The sequence below is a fragment of the Alternaria arborescens genome (assembly GCF_004154835.1).
Source record: "Alternaria arborescens strain FERA 675 chromosome Unknown contig_3, whole genome shotgun sequence".
In the NCBI taxonomy this organism is placed as follows: Eukaryota; Fungi; Ascomycota; class Dothideomycetes; order Pleosporales; family Pleosporaceae; genus Alternaria; species Alternaria arborescens.
The window spans coordinates 1,580,239-1,597,514 of NW_021167858.1; the positions used below are offsets into that span (position 1 = coordinate 1,580,239).

Sequence of the window (17,276 nt, forward strand, 5' to 3'; positions counted from 1 at the left end):
TTATGATATATTTTAGATGTTCTTACTGCAAGAAAACCCTCGAACCGTTATTAGGCAAACGCGCCCTGAATAGCACAAATGGTCGTTCCCTCCGATCCGTGCCAGGGTAAAAGGCCGAGCTGAAGGCAAGTTGGTTGTCGGTAAAGTAAAGGTAACCATCGCTTCCGACAGACACTGTATAAATTAGCCCCGTTCAGTATGAGCAGTATCAAGAAGGACTCACTGGTGTCCACCCAACTGATCCTTGGGTCCCTCACAAACAGCGTCATAGACGCATTCATCGGGTTGTGAAACCCGATTTCATTTTGCTCCATATCTGTCACGAGTGAACAAAGTCAGTGTATATCTCACATGCAGTTTTTACAGGGATACTTACTACCCGCATAGATGAAGCCATTGGTGTCCGTCTCAAATCCATCACTAACACCCCTTTCTCCCTTGTTGTTCACGGCACCCAGCGCCAAGAGCTCAGAAACTTGACTGCGGTCCCGTAGGCGCTCAGTAGGGATACTGTACAATGTGCGTCCACCAACGGGGCCAAAGTACAAGTATTCACCATCAGCTGACAAGGCGATACCATCGCTACCCAACGGTACAGTGGTAAGCGGTTGACCAGGACCGGGAATGTAGTAAAGCGGTTGACCCCAGACATATGGAACGAACCCCCTCTCAGCCCTCGTCTCTTTTGCACCATCGAGGTGGCGCCAGCTCTCGCCTGTGCCTAGATCTACGATGATGATTCCATTGCGGCCCTCAGACGATGAGTCGGTGATGTAGGCTACTCCTTTGCCAGAAGCAGAGACGGAAGGTCGCAAGTCGAAGCGGACATCATTTAGGTACGAGTCTGGGAATGCTACCGTGGGTGGGAAGACAATAGTCTGAATCACTGTGTCAGACTCAATGTCTACTCCAACAAGCTTGGGACCGCCAGGAGACGCATTGACTAATGTACCATCTTCAGTCAATGCGCGTCCCGTATCTAAGATCCATAGGCGATCTTGGGGATCCAAGACTACGCTCTGTACGCCGATGAGGTAATTCTGGTAGTTTGCACCAGTCGGCGGAGTTGTTGTGTAGTTGATAGCTCCATTTGGCGGGTTATTAATCTCCACGCTAGGATAGGGTGTCTCGGTGCCGTTAGTCGTGAGCTCTGCCACGGCATACTTGTTATTGGTACCCGTATTTGTGTTGTTAGCATCTAGGCCTGCCGGATAATTCGAGAACTTGCGGCCGCCTTTCGATACGGTGATTCCTATGCTCTGTGTTAGTGGCCATAAATTTGCAACGCTGCCAGAGTGCATTGGTACCAGTAGGCCATTGGTCGTTGTACAGATGCACAATCTCAAGAGCTGGGCCAGCGACACCGGGATCAGAGCGAATGCGCTGTGCACCGGATAGCGCAGGAAGCAAAGTGCTCAACGTCAATACAAGAGGGGACAGCATCATGGACGCGACAAGATTCTGTTGACATGTAGCGACCACGGCACAACGCCTGACAGGCAGTATATATAGCCTCGGAGCATCCAAGCGCGAACTGCAAACATTACCCCAGACGGTACCTGGATATCTGGGCATTGCTAGTCTTCACGTCATGTACATGTCAGGTACCAGGATAAAATCGAGCAACTACCTAGGCATGGACGATCTTTGAGGCTGCATCTAGGGAAGCTACCCGCTTACGGCTCAGGATCGACGGTGCATTTCCCCGCTTTTGTGATGCAATACCATTTGGCGCACCAGCACTTTGTGAGCGGAAATAGTGCCGTGGTTGATATGGATCCTTGCGGATTGCAAAGGTCTTTGATTCTCTCTATTTCACGATCCTTTCCACGATAATGTTTAGCCAACCCACTCTTGCACAACTTCTTTCAAAGACGTGCTATCGGCAGCTCCGCTCCAAACATGCGATTGCTCACTGACTCCTGATTCTGCTATGGTATCGACAGCCAGAGCAGTAACCTTCAATTCCCCGTCATTGAAATCGACTTTGATATCCTTGGTGAGCTTCGTGCCTTTCTTACTGTCCTTGGTTCGAATCGAGAGCCGTGGATCCTGGGTTCTCGTTTGCGCGCGTGAAGCATACTCACCCTTCAGAAGTCTATGCGCAATATGCAGGGAGAGAATCCAGTCGAGATATGACTTCAACTCTGTAACACTATCAAACTTGTGTTGCTGGAACAATCCGATATCGGAAGTCAAAGCGGATGGAAGTGTAAGCTTGTGCTCTGTGCCAAAAGTCGGTTGACCGATGATCGTGCGTGTGACAACGATGAGATTTTCCGGCTGTGCACTGTTGGAGGTGGGGAGGGTCAATGTAGCTTTCCCATCGAAAGGCTTCATGAAAATTTCGAGCAGCTGGTCGGTTGCAGACAGACCCTTTCTTGACGTCGTTTTTAGGCTCTCTACGAGGTTCGCCCAGGATGTCTCACGCGTGGTCTCCAGTGTCGCATCAAGGCCTGCACCCTTCAGAGTCTTTGCGACCAAATCGAGGTAAGCATAGAGTGAGTCAACACCAGCGATGTGGTTAAGTATTGCGAGAAGCGTACGCAGTAGAGGCGGTGGTAGCTTCTCCCGTGTCTGGCCGGTCAATGGAGGTGGAAGCTGCGATCTCCGGTGTAGACGCATGCTGTGCTCATGAGCGAGGAGCAAGCGAAGCGCTTCAGCAATATTGCGAGCGAGCCAGTCGTGCTCATGACCTTCGTTGCTCGCTATAGGATCGTCTCGAGGTATGCAATCAATGAGCAACTTTCGATCCTGGAATGCACTACCCATTTGGGGCGCATCTATGTGGATGACTGAATCCCGAAATGCGACACCATACGCCAAGAGCTGCCTCGTCTCCAAGCTCATTTCATAATACAGCTCTTCCTCGAGTAGGGAGTCACGCGCAAGTTGAATTGACTTCTCGAGAGACCGGGTTGCAAAATCGCCGTCGACAGGGATTTGTGATGTACCTGTAATCTTGCCGTCGATGCTGACTCGCACGCGAAATGTTTTAGGCTTCAACGCAAGAGCTGGATCTAGTATGATACTTCCATCTTTGTCCATCTGGAGAGGTGCGAATCCACGGGCCTTGAAATGGTCGCTAGCTAGAATGTCGTCAGCTCAAATTCAGCATGCGAGTTAATAAGCAGTCCATACCTTCGGGAAGTCCATATCGCACAGCAAAAGGCGCATGGCGCACATTCTGGCGTAGTCGCTGAATAGGCCACCCTTTGTCAGAGACGGACACAATCTCATGCCAATATTTTGTCTCGCGGCGTATCTCTTTCTCCAGGTGTTTTGCGGCCTTTAGTATCTCGTCTACCGACGAATCCAGTGCTCCCATGCGTGCGCCTTGAGCCACTGCCTCTTGTTTGGATGCCAGGTCTTGTAGACGATGCTGCTCTTCTACTTTACGAGTACGGTGTTCATGGTTCTCCTTGCTGATGCCGAAGGAGCCGAGTGGTATGCCCTGGTTCAGGCCTTGATCGCGAAAAGTAGGGCTGAAAAAGTTCAGGCTGCGCTTGTTGGGGTCTTGAGAGAGTACGAGCGAGACGAGATCGAGCGCGTTGGTAGCAGCGAACTTGGCCCATCTATCTTTGGTCAGTTGTTGCATTCGGTATGAAGCATTCGCATCGAGACGTACTCCAGGTGGCTGTACATTTCCTGTCCTGCCTTGAAGACCTTCTCCAGCTGTTCCTGTCGAGATGGCACTTCCTTGTCCTTCTTCTCGTCCTTTGCTCCTTCCTCAGCGTCGGCTGGTACATGTTTGCCCGCATCGATGTCTTCTTGGAGCGACTGTTCCGTGATGTTGCGCAAATGTCCCCGTTCACTGGCCAGCTGCTCGATCTTGAACAGCAAATCGTCCTGCGTCAGCTCCTCCTTCTTTGGGGCTGGCCATGGGCGCAGGGCCACGTTGTTGAGTGAGTCCATGGCGGTTGCGACGAGGTAAACACGGCGGGATAGCTGGGTTGAAGTTGCGTTGCTGTGGTTTGTCCGACGCGGTGGGCCCTTGCATAAAAGGCGTAGCTCTCAGTAGCGGCCGTTGTAGATCCCCGCTTATCGATTGTAGCTTCACCCTACAACCCACGAATCTCGCGCGTTGCACACGCAATCGGCAGGCAAAAGCAAAGTATCCGTCAAATCGTACGGCGGCTTACAAGCAGCTCTCGGGCGTTAGTCTGGCCTTGTGCGGGGACGACACGGTGTCACATGTGCATGGCCCCTTCCCACTCCAGCCACTAACGGCCGTCTCCGATAACCTTAGAAGCTTGGACAAGCAGCTTGTACACTGACAACTCACGGCTCACTGTTCCCTTCACTCTTCTCCATTCCCTTCCATCAATCGAGAAGTATTCAACATGACTACAAGATACCGCGTAGAATGTAAGTCAGAACCATTGCATTGTGCCCAAGAGGTCGGCATAGAGATAAGCACGCTGACTTGACGGCTTCCCGTGTGGCAGATGCCCTAAAAGTGTGTATAAAACACAGTGACTCAACTTCCATCTTCAAGAGACTGACACGTTTTGAAGACCCACAGGAGAGATCAGCTCGTGAGTACCTCGTGTTGCATGACTGACATGTCCAGCTAATGCATGATACAGATAGAGTGGATTAAGGTATTGCTCTATCAACTTGAAAGACGATGCTGGACGACGTCTAATGCCATTCCAGGGCCTTCTAGCTGTACCTTTTGTCTTGCACTCGCATCCCACGGCGGTGTTCGAGCCCAATGACGAGTCAGTCGAGCACCAAGCGAGCATTGCCCAACGGCGGTATGCAGAGATCTTACGAGACGTTGAGGAGATCATCAACGACCACAGTATGCTGCGACCTCAGGCGGGCTCATACGGCCTGCGACAGACTTTCGGGGCTAACCCAATGCAGTTCAACACCAGAAGGACGGGAAACCTGACAGATCGAAGCTGAAGCTTCTCGTTCCAACAGTAGCGAATTTCTTCACGTCCCTAGCGCTGCACGACGCTTTCATCTGGCAAGATCAAAGGCGTTTCATCAGCCACCGACGATTTGTCCCCCCTTCTTTCAACGACGTGCGTCTAGTTCTCAATACAGCTCAAGTGATGAGTCTCATCCGTAATGGCCCACTCGAACTCGTGACCTTTGACGGAGATGTCACGTTGTATGACGATGGCAAGGACTTGACAGAAGACAATCCCATCATTCCGAAGATACTGGATCTCATGCGCCGCGGATCAAAGATTGGCATCGTTACAGCTGCGGGGTATACAGAGGCAAAACCTTACTACGGCAGACTGTATGGACTCCTGGACGCTATCCAGGCTTCTGACCTGCCCCTGGAAGCTCGGCAGAATCTCATCATCATGGGCGGCGAGAGCAACTTTTGCTTCAAATTCGACGAGAACAGTCCAGTCCTGCTGCGCCTGATTCCCAGAGAGGAATGGCTGCTCAAGGAGATGCTCTCGTGGCACGAATCGGACATCAAAGACTTGCTTGATCTGGCAGAAGCGTCTCTAAGGGACACGGTTAGGAACTTCCGTATGGAGGCAGATATCGTCCGGAAGGAAAGAGCAGTAGGCATTGTACCCAAGGGCGGGCACAAGTTCTGCCGCGAGACGCTCGAAGAGACGGTTTTGATCGTGCAGAAGATACTTGTAGGTCTTGAGTAGATGCGCAATGTTTACGATACTAACTTTGCTAGGAAATATCTGAAGTCGGCCAGCGCCTCCCATTCTGCGCCTTCAACGGTGGCAACGACGTGTTTGTCGACATTGGAGACAAGTCATGGGGTGTTCTAGCCTGCCAGCGAATCTTTGGAGGAATTGAAGGCAGCAAAACGCTGCATGTAGGAGACCAGTTCTTGAGTGCTGGAGCAAACGACTTCAAGGCGCGATTGGCGTGTACGACGGCGTGGATCGCGAATCCGCAAGAGACGTGCCAGCTGCTCGATGAGATTACCGAATTGGACGAGGTGCACCAGCGCAAGACAAGATGAAGACGTGCACGATCAGGTTGTGCATGGCAATGACATCAGAATGCTCCGGAAGCTACGGCAATAGGGGCAAGCAGGTTGCGTGGCAGATTGACTTCTGCAGGGCATATGGCTACAGCATGTGTTTGATGAGTGTCAGCGAGGAAACGACCGGCGCCTAGATAGCCGTTGGAGAGGATTGATAAAGGGTACCAATAAATAGATATGCGGAGGCAGATGGCGACATACACGATGTGCGCTCGGAACGGCTCTTCTGCAGTATGCCCTGACCCTGACCCTGACCCTGACTCGGGCGGGCGACCCACAGCATTCTCTGGTACACAGTCGCGCTAGAATGCCGTCGGTGACGCGGAAAAGGCACGCCTTCACTCGCAGCTGCACGACGGTTTTTTGACGCGCGTGTGTTTCGTGAGCGTCCTGTTTTTTCCGTGTGTTTGAGGGACAGGACGGGCTGGGGTTCTGGGGAAGGTTCGAGGCTGACCCGCCGCATCCGCTGCGCCTCTCGTGTCGTGCAAGGCGCTGATCCCTGCTAACCGTCGTGTAATCCCTGGCCCGTACTCCGCTTCACGAAAGCACCTCCTGAGCTTCCACCCGCCTGCGGCTTCTGCGACCCTCTCTCATCTATTGCCGCGTCGCTCCCAGCCCTCAATTGCCTCCACTCCAGCTCAACCCGCGTCGGTCTGCCACACATCGCAATCTGCCATACGAGCGTGTAAACAAGACATCGCAATGGGCTCCAACAAGTTCTCTTTCAAGCCACTGACGCTTGCGCCCATCAACTTCTCTCTGACCGAGGGCACTTCGATCCCTGCGCCGCTCGACAGCCCGCCCGACTCACCTCGTCCTCCCACGCCAGGCAAAGGTCCGCTGTCGTCGCACCCCACCCCAAAGTCGCCCGGCTCGCCGCCGCAAACAGAGTCGCCGCCCCCAGGCAAAGCGTCCGAGGACTCGACGGCCAGCCCACAATTGCAGCAGACCCGCACTAGCGATGCGACCAGCACCATGTCACCCACGAGCCCTTCGAACAAGCGGCCTGCATCCGTTCGCAAGTTCCTCGGCATTCGCACGCTATCGTCAAACGACAGTTTGAAGTCGGAGAGGCCAGGCTCGCCAGCCACAATAAACAGCCAGGCACCGAGTCTGAACAGGCGGAAGAGCGGCAGCTGGTTCGGCAAGAGAAAGACATTCGCCGTCGGGTCAGTGCCAGAAGGACACGCCGACCCGACAACCTACTCGAATGGCCGCACCGTGTCTCAGCCCTCCGTACCCGCCGCGCAGGCACCTAAGCCGAAGGGTCCGCCGCCCCCAGCTCTGCCCGGCCTCAGCTCCTTTGGTGTCAACGAAGACACGCTGAGTCTTGGTGCCGACGACATGTTCAAAAACATCGGAAAGGCCGACGTGCCAAAGTCGACAAGGTGGTAGAAGGAAGGAGGCATGGTATTAGTAATGGGGGCATGTTCATGATGCATTTCTAATGGGTTTCGAGTTTAATGTCCTTATCGTTATACCTTTCATGGGCCACAGGTTGGAGTTTTGAAAAGCTGTGGCATCGTTATTTTTTGGCTTGCATGTGCACAACGATACCCCAGTCGATACAGTATAGCGATGAAGTGGCACGTATGAGTGCGTCCGAGATGAGATCTTGTGACGACTGGGGACGACGATGGGTTTGGTGGCCTTCTATTATTCTGGCTTTACATATCACACTCTGCTAGCGTTCACTTCAACGATGGATGTTTGGCCGCGGCGTCTTGTACCGCCGGTCACTATAAATACACATTCTTATTACCACAGACGACTCTGCGCCATGTGTTGAAACTATATTAGACGTCAACAAGGCAGGATACGTACCCCACGTGGCGCGGACCACGCGCGTTGCTGCGGTGGGCTAGCGCGAAACCCTGATCACAACAAACATTGCATATGCGGGAACGGGTGCATCAACACCAACCCTTATCGCAACCGGTCGACAGCCGTAGCCAACTGCCAAGTAGCATAACGGCGAACAATTGCAGCACAATTGCGACGACATAACATATTATGGCCGACCCGGGAATGTTCTCGGTGCGCCGTCAGGTGAGCCCCCCCATGTCACAGCCTTACCCCCTCTTGTCGCATCTCCTAATCACCCGCGTAGACTTTAGGACCAGTAAACAATAACTCATCTGCAATTCCGATGCCAGCCTCAGCCATGAAGCGCTCAAGCTCTATCAACAACATGAATCAGCCTCAATTCCCTCCCAACCACGCGCGATCGAAAAGTGGGAGTAGAATGTCCCTCGCGCCTGGCCGTCCGAGCCAGCCCCTCTTTCCACGCTCATCCTCCGGTACAGACCTCGCCCAGGGCTTCCAGTCGGTACATCGCAACTCCACAAGCAATTTCGGCGCGAGCAGTGCGCGCAAGAGTTTTGCGCCCGGCGCCTCCATCTTCCAAACGCCTGCGCCGCCTTCAGGACCCAACTTCGAACAGAGCGCACAACGGAGGAGCAGTGTGTTCAAGTCGCGGCCTTCTCATGTATCTGGACAGTCTGGCGTAAAGCAGTCTTTCTTCCAAACGGCGCCCATGCCACCCGTCCCTCCAACGGACCCCCGACGACTCAAAGACGCAAGCACCCGCCAGCACATGGCGCAGGAGCTGCTCGAATACCTGACACAGAACAACTTTGAGATGGAGTCCAAGCATGTCCTCTCAGCAAAAGCCATGACTTCGCCCACGCAAAAGGACTTCAATTGCATGTTCCAATGGCTCTACAACCGAATCGACCCTAGCTACCGCTTTCAGAAATCCATCGACCAGGAGGTGCCAGTACTATTGAAGCAGATGCGCTACCCTTTTGAAAAGTCCATCATGAAATCTCAGATCGCCGCTGTTGGTGGAAACAACTGGTACACCTTCTTAGGTCTGTTGCACTGGATGATGCAGTTGGCGCGTTTGATGCAAGCATACGAGGCCGGTACCTACGACGATGCGTGCTTTGAGGCCGGTTTCGATGTCTCTGGAGACCGCATCATCTTCGACTTTCTGTCGGACGCTTACAGCACTTGGCTATCAGCAGAAGATGACGACGACGACGAAGAAGCACAACAGAAGCATATGGAGCCTCACATCAGGACCATGGCTGCCAAGTTCGATGCCGCAAACGCACAGCATCACGAGCAAGTCAGCCTTTTAGAGGCTGAGCACAAGTACCTCCAAGACCAGATCGAAGAGCTAGGAAAGTCCGGCCCTAGGATCCAGAAGCTCGAGGAGCAGATTCGCATCCTAGAAGAAGACCGCGTCAAGTTTGAAAACTACAACAACTCTATGGAAGGAAAGGTCAAGAAGTACACTGATCGCTGCTCGTTCCTGGAAAAGTCGATTGAGGAGATTGAAGCAGAACTTGAAGCATCAGAGAAGGAACAGCAAGAGCTACAAGCTATCATTGACGGTCGGGGCATGACCATTGCGGATATTGACCGCATGGCAAATGAGAGAGACCGCCTTGATACTTCTCTCCAGGCAACAACAGTGCGACTGGAAGAGTCAAAGAAACGGGTTGCGGAAAAGGAAATCGCTGCGTCTCGCAAACTGGATGAACTCGAACAAACCATTGAACGATACAACAATCTAGGATATCAGATCGGTGTCATCCCCTCTACAGCTGTCAACGCCAAGGGGCAAGACTATGAGCTTGTCCTCACCATCACGGACGGCCCCAACTTCTCAGGATCGCAAATGGGTGGCTCGTCGCAAGACGCATCAGATCGCCTTCTCCACGATGCAGGCACAGGGTACTCACCCGCGCATCTCCTCAACCTGGACCTCCGAGGCACAGTAAAGGCCAACATAATCGCACTCCGCAAAGAGATTGCTGAACGACGCAATCAAGCTTTGGAAGCCGACATGAACAACCACGACCTCCTAGACAAAATCAAGGAAGCCATGGACGACAAACAAGCAGAAGTCGAAGCCCTAGGCCATCGCGTAGCACAAGCAGAAGAAGAGCTAGAGAAGTTACGCGAGATTACGAATACGCAAAAGAGTCAATCTGACGCACAGATTGAGCGCATGGAAAAAGAGCTGGGTCGTATGCGCAGCGGACTAGGAGAAAGCGTGCAGCTGATGGTGCAAAGAGAAATGGCTGTCAACATCGAGTAAGTCTTGGACCCATGCACTTTTACCGGTGACCCTGAACGATAACTAACTGTGTACACCAGGTACGAACAACTTCAGCTCCGCGCTAATGCCCTCCGTGAAGAACTCCATACGGAAATTGAGCGCATGCTTGACGACATTGTGCGCTTCAAACTTCACGTACAAAAGAGTTTGGAAGAGTACGAGCAGTTCATTGCCGATGAGGTGGAGCGTAGCTGTGAGGAGCAGGATATGCTTGCCGAGGATGAGGACGAAGAGATGGCGGAGGAGGCGTAAAGCACACGGCGTAAAGCATACTATGTGTGATGAGAGCGATGAATAATGAGCTGACAATGAGCTTACGATGGTGTTCTTGGTGTTGGAATCTCGTTGTTGTATAAGACGGCTTGTCCAGTACGATTTCAACGTTGGGCGTTTGCAAGGGTTATTTTGGGGGTTGTGTTTTACGGATACCTTTCTGAGATACCTCTTGTCTTTTTGCTGACCCAATTTTTGAGTTTATTGTTTATATATATATATATCGTGTATCTGTTCTTGATCGTCGTCTGCTCGTCTTCATGGTATGGATGCTTGTATGGCCCCTCCTTGCTTCCTGTATAGCTACTGGGTATCTAAAGTCTTGTTTCATCAATGGCCCATTTACTACCCAGCCATCAATCCCCTCCCGCTCGTCATCATCATATTGCTCAGCAACTCAACTTGACTCTTGAGCCCAGCCATCTCTATGGACTTTTCTTTGACCTCCTTCGTCCTCTCCGTGAGTAGTCGCTTCAATTCCGCATTCTCGCGCCTAAGTTGATTGACTTCCATCTCAATCACCTCAGGGGGAGTTGATGGCGGTGGTGGCGGGACACGGTCGCCGAGCGCAGGATCAATACGCAAGTCTTTCCGAGTGGGCGGGAAGGGCACCGAGAGCCTGGGGGCGTAAGCAGCGGGCTGCTGGTATGTATTTGGCGGTTGCTGTATGTGTCGGTGGTTGAGTGGGTTTACGTCGGTTCCACTACTTTGGGTCGTGTCATGTGCTTCGGATTCAGCGTCGTCGTCTGAGCTGTTGAGGCCATCACCCACTTGTTGTCCGGCTGCCTTTCTTGCTCTCTTTATTTGCGCTCGTATGTTGTATACGTCGCGCTTAAAGATGTGTATACCGGGCAGCCTCGCTTGCAAGACATCCACAGTCCTCCCAACGCCTCGGTCGCGGCCCTGGTTTGGTTCGCCCTTGCGTAGCATCTCTTGTTCGACTATCTTCCACACGAGACCCCCACGTTCGAGACTGTGTTGTGGCTTCCTCGGTGCCTGTACAGACGTGCTTTCCACATCCTGGGCGCCGTCGGCTTCGGCATCCGCGTCGTCGAGAGTGTCCTTGATGTCTGAGAGGCTCAACCTGGCGAGTTCCTCCTTGGCCGTGACGCCTCCCACCCCAATGCGCCCACCAACAACTCCCCACGTCCTCTTTCGCTGTACGGCCCATCCCGCGCTTTGACGTCCAGGATGGTTGTGTTGCGCTTCGCCCACACGCAGCAGCCACGTGCCGTCGTGCTGCCTCCTGCCCTCGATCCACATCTTGCACCCCGTCTTGTAGCTGACCCTGTTCTTCCTGACCCTCGTCTCAGCTGTGAGCTTGTGTGTGTTCTTGGGCTGTCCATAGCAGACACAGGCGAGCTTGATGCGGGACCGGTTCTTAGCCGTGGTATTGATGGACAGGGCGTAGCCGTTCTGCGCGGCGTGCGACTGGGCATAGTCGTGCAGTGCTTGCCATGAAGCGTGGACTGAGCTCGAGGGCGGGAGCATAGCAAACTGACTGTCGGTCGCTTCGTTGCTGCCCGGTGGCGGTGCTGCCGTGTTCTGGCCGCCCACATAGCAGGTTTTGGGCGTGTCGTCTGGGGAGTAGCTGTCTTCGCGCTGTTGGCCGTGGCTGTTCATACTCGTGGCCTGTTGCGCGTCGGTCGTCGTGGGCTCGCAATAGGCTGCCATGCTGCTCTGTTGGCTTGCACCATGGCGATGCGACGCTGCAAAGCCATCGTACGCTGGCTGGGCGGTCGCGATTGCGTTGCCGTGACTATACGCACACGCGCGATCGAGGTTGTGATGGCGGTTGAAGGTGGCTGCCATGGTCGGCTTGATATGGAGCAAGCTCTTGCTACGTTCCGAATCACTTCAGCCGCGGGCCTTCGGCGCTGCTGTGCAGCTTGTCCGTCATCTGCGCACGTCGTGAATTTCCTCGAGATATGAGCAATTTGCCTTTGGTCAGTGCTACCATACATGGGCCGAAGCATCGAGCCTCACATGTATCCATTCTTGGTACGTCGCCCTGTGCCCATCAGCCGATTGGACGGCCCATCGGGACTTTGCGCATCAAGGTTGCTGTCACGACACAGCAAAGCAAATATCATTGCAACATCAATTCACCACTACTCAAGTCGGTCTGGGAAGCATTCAACGTGTTTTCTCTCGTCTTCATGATTCTCTTGTGCCTCAACATAGATCCAAATAGCTCTATTCCCTCATAGTAACGTTCACCCACATGTCCTTGATTTCCCAGAGCCCGAGGGAGTTGAATATCTTCCACGGCTCCAATGGATTGGCCAATGATAGATCAAAGTGTCTCAACAATTCAAAGACGCACTTGTATATCTCGATCAACGCAACGTTGCGTCCCAAGCAGAGCCATCGACCGTAGCCAAAGATCATATCGTTAGTCTTTGTCATCCGGGCTAAGCGTGCCTTCTCGCCCGCATCGCTCGTGTCAATGAGCCAGCGCTCGGGACGAAATGTGCCGCAATCCTCGCCGTAAAGGGAGCGGTTGTTACGATGCATTGTCCAGGCCGAATAGCCTACCAAAGTCCCACCGGGGATGAAGTGTTCCTTGTTGTTAATGGTCACGACGTCTCCTTCATCTGGCGTAACCTTTGAGAAGAGATTGGCGACGGGCGGATGCATCTAAGAGCATGTCGTCAGTGCATGTTGACACAATGGCTGATTCCAGTGGAAAGAGAATCAGACTTACCCGCATCCCTTCCCGAATAACAGCTCCCAGGTACGGCAGTCGGCGCACTTCTGCATCGGAGATGATACCGGGAGATGCAGGCGCCGTGCCAGCCTTGACTGACTCATCTATCTCGGCCTGGAGCTTCGCATACACACGTGGATGGCTCATGACATAGAGCAGGATAGCCCGAATAGCAGCAGCCGTAGTGTCAGACCCAGCAAGAATCTGCTCGAACACCTCTTGAACTAAGCATGAGTGGTCAGTGAACGCTCAGGCATCTTAGATCGTAGCCTTCAGGGCCACCTACAGAGATCGTTTCCAGAGAGACCGTGACGAACGAATGACGCGAACATATCAGACTTGTCATCAGTTGACTTCGTCATCCTAGAGTTGACTATCTTTCGTGCTTGAGCCATCATGTTACCGAAGCCATTGGCGTCCTTTTCCGATGGACTGATGGCAGGTCCGATGATAGGCGTATCTCTGAGCCAGGCTATACCCATTGCAAAGGCCGTGTTGCCAATTTTCAGACCTTCTTCGCTCGACTTCAGGTAATTCTGGAGATCCTTGTCGGCTTTCAGGTCACCAAATGCTTGTCCAAGGCCAACATGACTGATAACATCTAATGTGAAGAAGGGTATCTTCTCGGCTAGATCCATCGGTTTAGATTGTTCTACTGATGCTGTTGGTACTGCATACTTGTGCACCAACTCCACAAGTTCTTTGACATGAAGATCGATTGAGGGCTCTAACGTTGGGTTTTCTTTACCAGAGTACTGCAGCATGTTAGACGGTGTGCAACCTAACGACTAATCCAGCTTGTAATTGCAGCGGGTGGGCGAATTCATCACTCAAGTTGTCATCCACGTACCCCAGATGTCATCTTCTTGCGTCTTGCATCATGGCTATCGTTGTCGCAATCTGTAAAGACATTGTCTTTTCCCGTCTCGAACCGAGCACAGTGGTAGTACCAAGATGACCTCGCATACGGTGAACGCACCGCATTGATCCGTGCCCAAAATTCTGGGTCCGATGTTATGAGATGGTTGGGTGCAACTCTAGCAATCGGCCCTACAGAAGCATTAGCATTGGGTCATGTAGCAATCCTCCCTTCCTGATACGCACCGTACTTCTCGCACACTTCGCCGTAGTATCTAGGAGATTGGCCGCTAATAACAGCTCTGGAATGCCACAACCAAGAGAATCCCGTCGTCCTAAAAAGTGCGCGTACCAAGTCAGTCCATGTCTCACCTGTGATTGGTACATGGACGCCTCTTACCTAGGTCCGGCGAAATGTCTCAGGCGCAAGTACTGTCGTATGCGACCGACAGCAAAGAACGCCACAGCGACAAAAGCGATGGCGTACAGGCGCCGCGAGACATTGTCGAAAGCTGATTCGGACGGAATGGTTTCCATGGCTTGCTTGGAGTGGAGCTAGAGGGCAAGGGTTCAAGGTCGCAGACAATGAACAGGTCTCATGAAAGTCGTTCCTACAAGTGGGGTATCCCTCACTGAAGGCGCGTGCGGCGTTGTGTACTATGTAGCTAGTGGAGAGAGCGCACCGCTGCAGGCTTATATTGGATAATCGTTGGTCAGTTTGATCGGTCAACAATTGACTGGCTGCTTGGGAAAGATGCGGAGCATGCAGCGGCATGGTACCCAGAGCCGTGAGTTACTAATAGCTAGGTGCGCCCCACCAGCAAACGACAGCTATGGCGGAAGCCACGGCGACATTTGGGACCCATGTCCGTTCTTTATCGAGAGTAGTGAGAATTTGAGTAGTTTGCAAGCGCCATGGCACGTCAGGATTGCGGGCGCTAGTGTCGTGTTGTTGATTTTTCGGGTTCCCTTGCTGAATGAGTGCACAAGCCGAGTTGGCGAAATACCGCCGCAGTACTGTACTGCAGCGACAAGCCTTGTCCTTCATAGAGCAAAGCTTCCGCATTGATGGCTACTGTAGTTAATCGATGATGGGCGACGTGAGGGGAAGTATCCATGTACGAACTGCATGTGAGACGTATACTGACTTCGTGCCACCCCGTCTAGATTGCACTACAGCGGATCACTCTGCGGAAACAACCCCGGTCCAAAAACCGTGTTGCAGCTCGGAAAGTCCAATATGCACGAGACACCCGCGATCTAGGTCCACAGCCACGTTTTCTGATCTGTGTGCACATTTGGGTGGATACAGCACTTCGGATGTCAGAGCCCTTCTGTTCTAGCTTTGAGGAGAGAGTCATCTTGCCCGTTCTTCCACCCTGCCATTTTCTGCCTGACAGTATCCGCCGTTCTAGACAATTCTCCAATTGCGAAAAACCTCATCCTGAATCTGGCTGTTCCTCTATCCATAATAATTGCATTTTGAGAGTCATCACAAGGCGTTGGAGCATTTACAGACGTTCGTTTATCAGATTGTCCCAGTTCGTCCCGGGCCGTTACTGCACGATTGAGGCTCAGTCGCGGCTACCAACCCTTGACATCGATTGCCGCGAATAGTACTTATAACAGCACCGGCGCGCCAAAGAATATTCCTCGGGCAGTTTTCATTCGGTTTCATACTCAAGTCGATTGAAAAAATTGAACAAAATCTCAGCGATGGCAGACTTTGGAAAAGGTAAAGAGAGACAAAGAGAGGGTGGGCCAGCAACACCGGCAGTTGATAGTCTCACAGCTGGGGACGGCTCCACAGGCTTCGAGTCCGAAACAGCTGCACTTGCCCTACCGTCGACAAATCCTTCTGCCTCGGCAGGTGCACCACAAGGTTCAGAACGAGCACCTGCTGCATCAACAAACTCAACAGAACTTCCTTCAGAGACTGTACAAGGACCCGCACCAACTGCTCAGCTCGTGAATCCACTTGTTTTAGTTGTAAGTATACCAGGACTTTTCTTACAGCCAGACTATTTCCTCGAAATCCAAGCGCCACAAAGTACTCCTTGCCATTTAGCATTACATCGAGCATCATCTAACGTTAGCAGGATAGTACAGATGACACAGACTCGGCTCTGGGCGACGATGATGCCATTAGTGACACAACATCCATCGCATCGTCTATCCACAGAGGACGCTTCGAAAACGGACGCCGATACCATAAGTATCGTGAGGGCGAAAACGATTATTGGGGTCCCAACGACGAGGTTCAGAACGACCAGCTTGATATTGCACACCACATGTTCCTCATTCTGCTTGACCAGAAACTACATCTAGCGCCTATCAAAGACCCGAAGAGGGTCTTGGATCTAGGGTGCGGTACGGGAATCTGGTGTATGGACATGGCTGATGGTTTGTCTCTTCCAGTCCCTTATTTTACCAGAGACGATCCCAAAGATACACCTATCCTGACAATATGACTAACTCCATCTATAGAATACCCTGGCGCCGAGATCCTTGGCGTTGACCTCTCCCCCATTCAACCCCAGTTCACTCCTCCGAACTGCAAGTTTGAAATAGATGATGTCACTCTTCCATGGACGTACTCGCAGTCCTTTGACTTCATCAACATCCGCTCCCTGTATGGCTCGATCGGCGATTGGCCCGCGCTCTACACGCAATGCTATAACAATCTCGAACCAGGCGGCTACCTCCACGAACTGGAAATGAGCATCCAATTCAAATCCGACGATGGCACACTGACGAAAGATCACGTCTTATCCACTTGGAGCGATCTCTTCCATGAGGCATCAGAGCGTTTTGGTAAATCCTTCTACGAGGTTTGGAATCTATCGACATATATCCGTAACGCGGGATTCGTGGACGTTGAGGAAAGAGTGTACAAAGTCCCTGTCAACGGATGGCCGGCAGATCCTCATATGAAGGAGTTGGGAAGATGGAATTTGTTGCATATTACTCAGGGAGCTGAGGGATGGGGATTGTATCTGCTGACAAAGGTCATGGGCTGGTCAGTGCAAGAGGCTCAAATTTTCTTTGCCAAGTTCAGGGCTGGAGTCAAGGAGAGGAAAGTACATGCTTATTTCGAGGTCGTGGTAATACACGCAAGGAAACCTTGATTAGCAAGAGGATGTCTGAAAGGCGAGTGGTGGAGCTTATACGCTTAACGCTGTTGTTGGCAAGGCATAGATGTGTAATACCCAAGGATCGTACAGAACACTGTTGTTTGGAGAATCGGTGTTATCGTGATGCGTTGTTTAATTAATGTATTGCTTTAAGCCAGGGTATACGCATAGGGGATATCAATCTGA

At 52.4% G+C, this 17,276-nt stretch overlaps 8 protein-coding genes across 8 annotated transcripts; 4 read left to right on the plus strand and 4 right to left on the minus strand.

The window, feature by feature from the left end:
* Positions 1–22: 22 nt before the first annotated feature.
* AA0111_g2050 (hypothetical protein) lies at positions 23–1,443 on the minus strand (the record flags this gene model as incomplete). The annotated part of the gene is made up of 4 exons (XM_028647779.1): positions 23–174; positions 224–316; positions 377–1,252; positions 1,308–1,443. The coding sequence occupies 4 exons, from the start codon at positions 1,441–1,443 to the stop codon at positions 23–25; spliced, it is 1,257 nt and encodes a 418-aa protein (XP_028510852.1).
* A 396-nt stretch (positions 1,444–1,839) lies between these two features.
* On the minus strand, positions 1,840–3,915 carry AA0111_g2051 (hypothetical protein; the record flags this gene model as incomplete). The annotated part of the gene is made up of 3 exons (XM_028647780.1): positions 1,840–3,089; positions 3,142–3,575; positions 3,629–3,915. 3 exons carry the CDS (start codon positions 3,913–3,915, stop codon positions 1,840–1,842), a joined length of 1,971 nt encoding a protein of 656 aa, XP_028510851.1.
* Positions 3,916–4,343: 428 nt separating this feature from the next.
* On the plus strand, positions 4,344–5,959 carry AA0111_g2052 (IMP-specific 5'-nucleotidase 1; the record flags this gene model as incomplete). Its single annotated transcript, XM_028647781.1, has 7 exons — positions 4,344–4,368; positions 4,449–4,459; positions 4,518–4,538; positions 4,590–4,604; positions 4,660–4,807; positions 4,873–5,618; positions 5,666–5,959. The coding sequence occupies 7 exons, from the start codon at positions 4,344–4,346 to the stop codon at positions 5,957–5,959; spliced, it is 1,260 nt and encodes a 419-aa protein (XP_028510850.1).
* Positions 5,960–6,685: 726 nt separating this feature from the next.
* Positions 6,686–7,378, plus strand: AA0111_g2053 (hypothetical protein; the record flags this gene model as incomplete). Its single annotated transcript, XM_028647782.1, has 1 exon — positions 6,686–7,378. One exon carries the CDS (start codon positions 6,686–6,688, stop codon positions 7,376–7,378), a length of 693 nt encoding a protein of 230 aa, XP_028510849.1.
* A 769-nt stretch (positions 7,379–8,147) lies between these two features.
* Positions 8,148–10,367, plus strand: AA0111_g2054 (putative kinetochore protein ndc80; the record flags this gene model as incomplete). The annotated part of the gene is made up of 2 exons (XM_028647783.1): positions 8,148–10,090; positions 10,154–10,367. 2 exons carry the CDS (start codon positions 8,148–8,150, stop codon positions 10,365–10,367), a joined length of 2,157 nt encoding a protein of 718 aa, XP_028510856.1.
* Positions 10,368–10,733: 366 nt separating this feature from the next.
* On the minus strand, positions 10,734–12,200 carry AA0111_g2055 (hypothetical protein; the record flags this gene model as incomplete). Its single annotated transcript, XM_028647784.1, has 1 exon — positions 10,734–12,200. The coding sequence occupies one exon, from the start codon at positions 12,198–12,200 to the stop codon at positions 10,734–10,736; it is 1,467 nt and encodes a 488-aa protein (XP_028510855.1).
* A 384-nt stretch (positions 12,201–12,584) lies between these two features.
* On the minus strand, positions 12,585–14,493 carry AA0111_g2056 (hypothetical protein; the record flags this gene model as incomplete). Its single annotated transcript, XM_028647785.1, has 6 exons — positions 12,585–13,028; positions 13,096–13,322; positions 13,385–13,853; positions 13,949–14,148; positions 14,203–14,291; positions 14,357–14,493. 6 exons carry the CDS (start codon positions 14,491–14,493, stop codon positions 12,585–12,587), a joined length of 1,566 nt encoding a protein of 521 aa, XP_028510854.1.
* Positions 14,494–15,672: 1,179 nt separating this feature from the next.
* AA0111_g2057 (hypothetical protein) lies at positions 15,673–17,084 on the plus strand (the record flags this gene model as incomplete). The annotated part of the gene is made up of 3 exons (XM_028647786.1): positions 15,673–15,945; positions 16,056–16,326; positions 16,444–17,084. The coding sequence occupies 3 exons, from the start codon at positions 15,673–15,675 to the stop codon at positions 17,082–17,084; spliced, it is 1,185 nt and encodes a 394-aa protein (XP_028510853.1).
* Between the last annotated feature and the right edge of the window lie 192 nt (positions 17,085–17,276).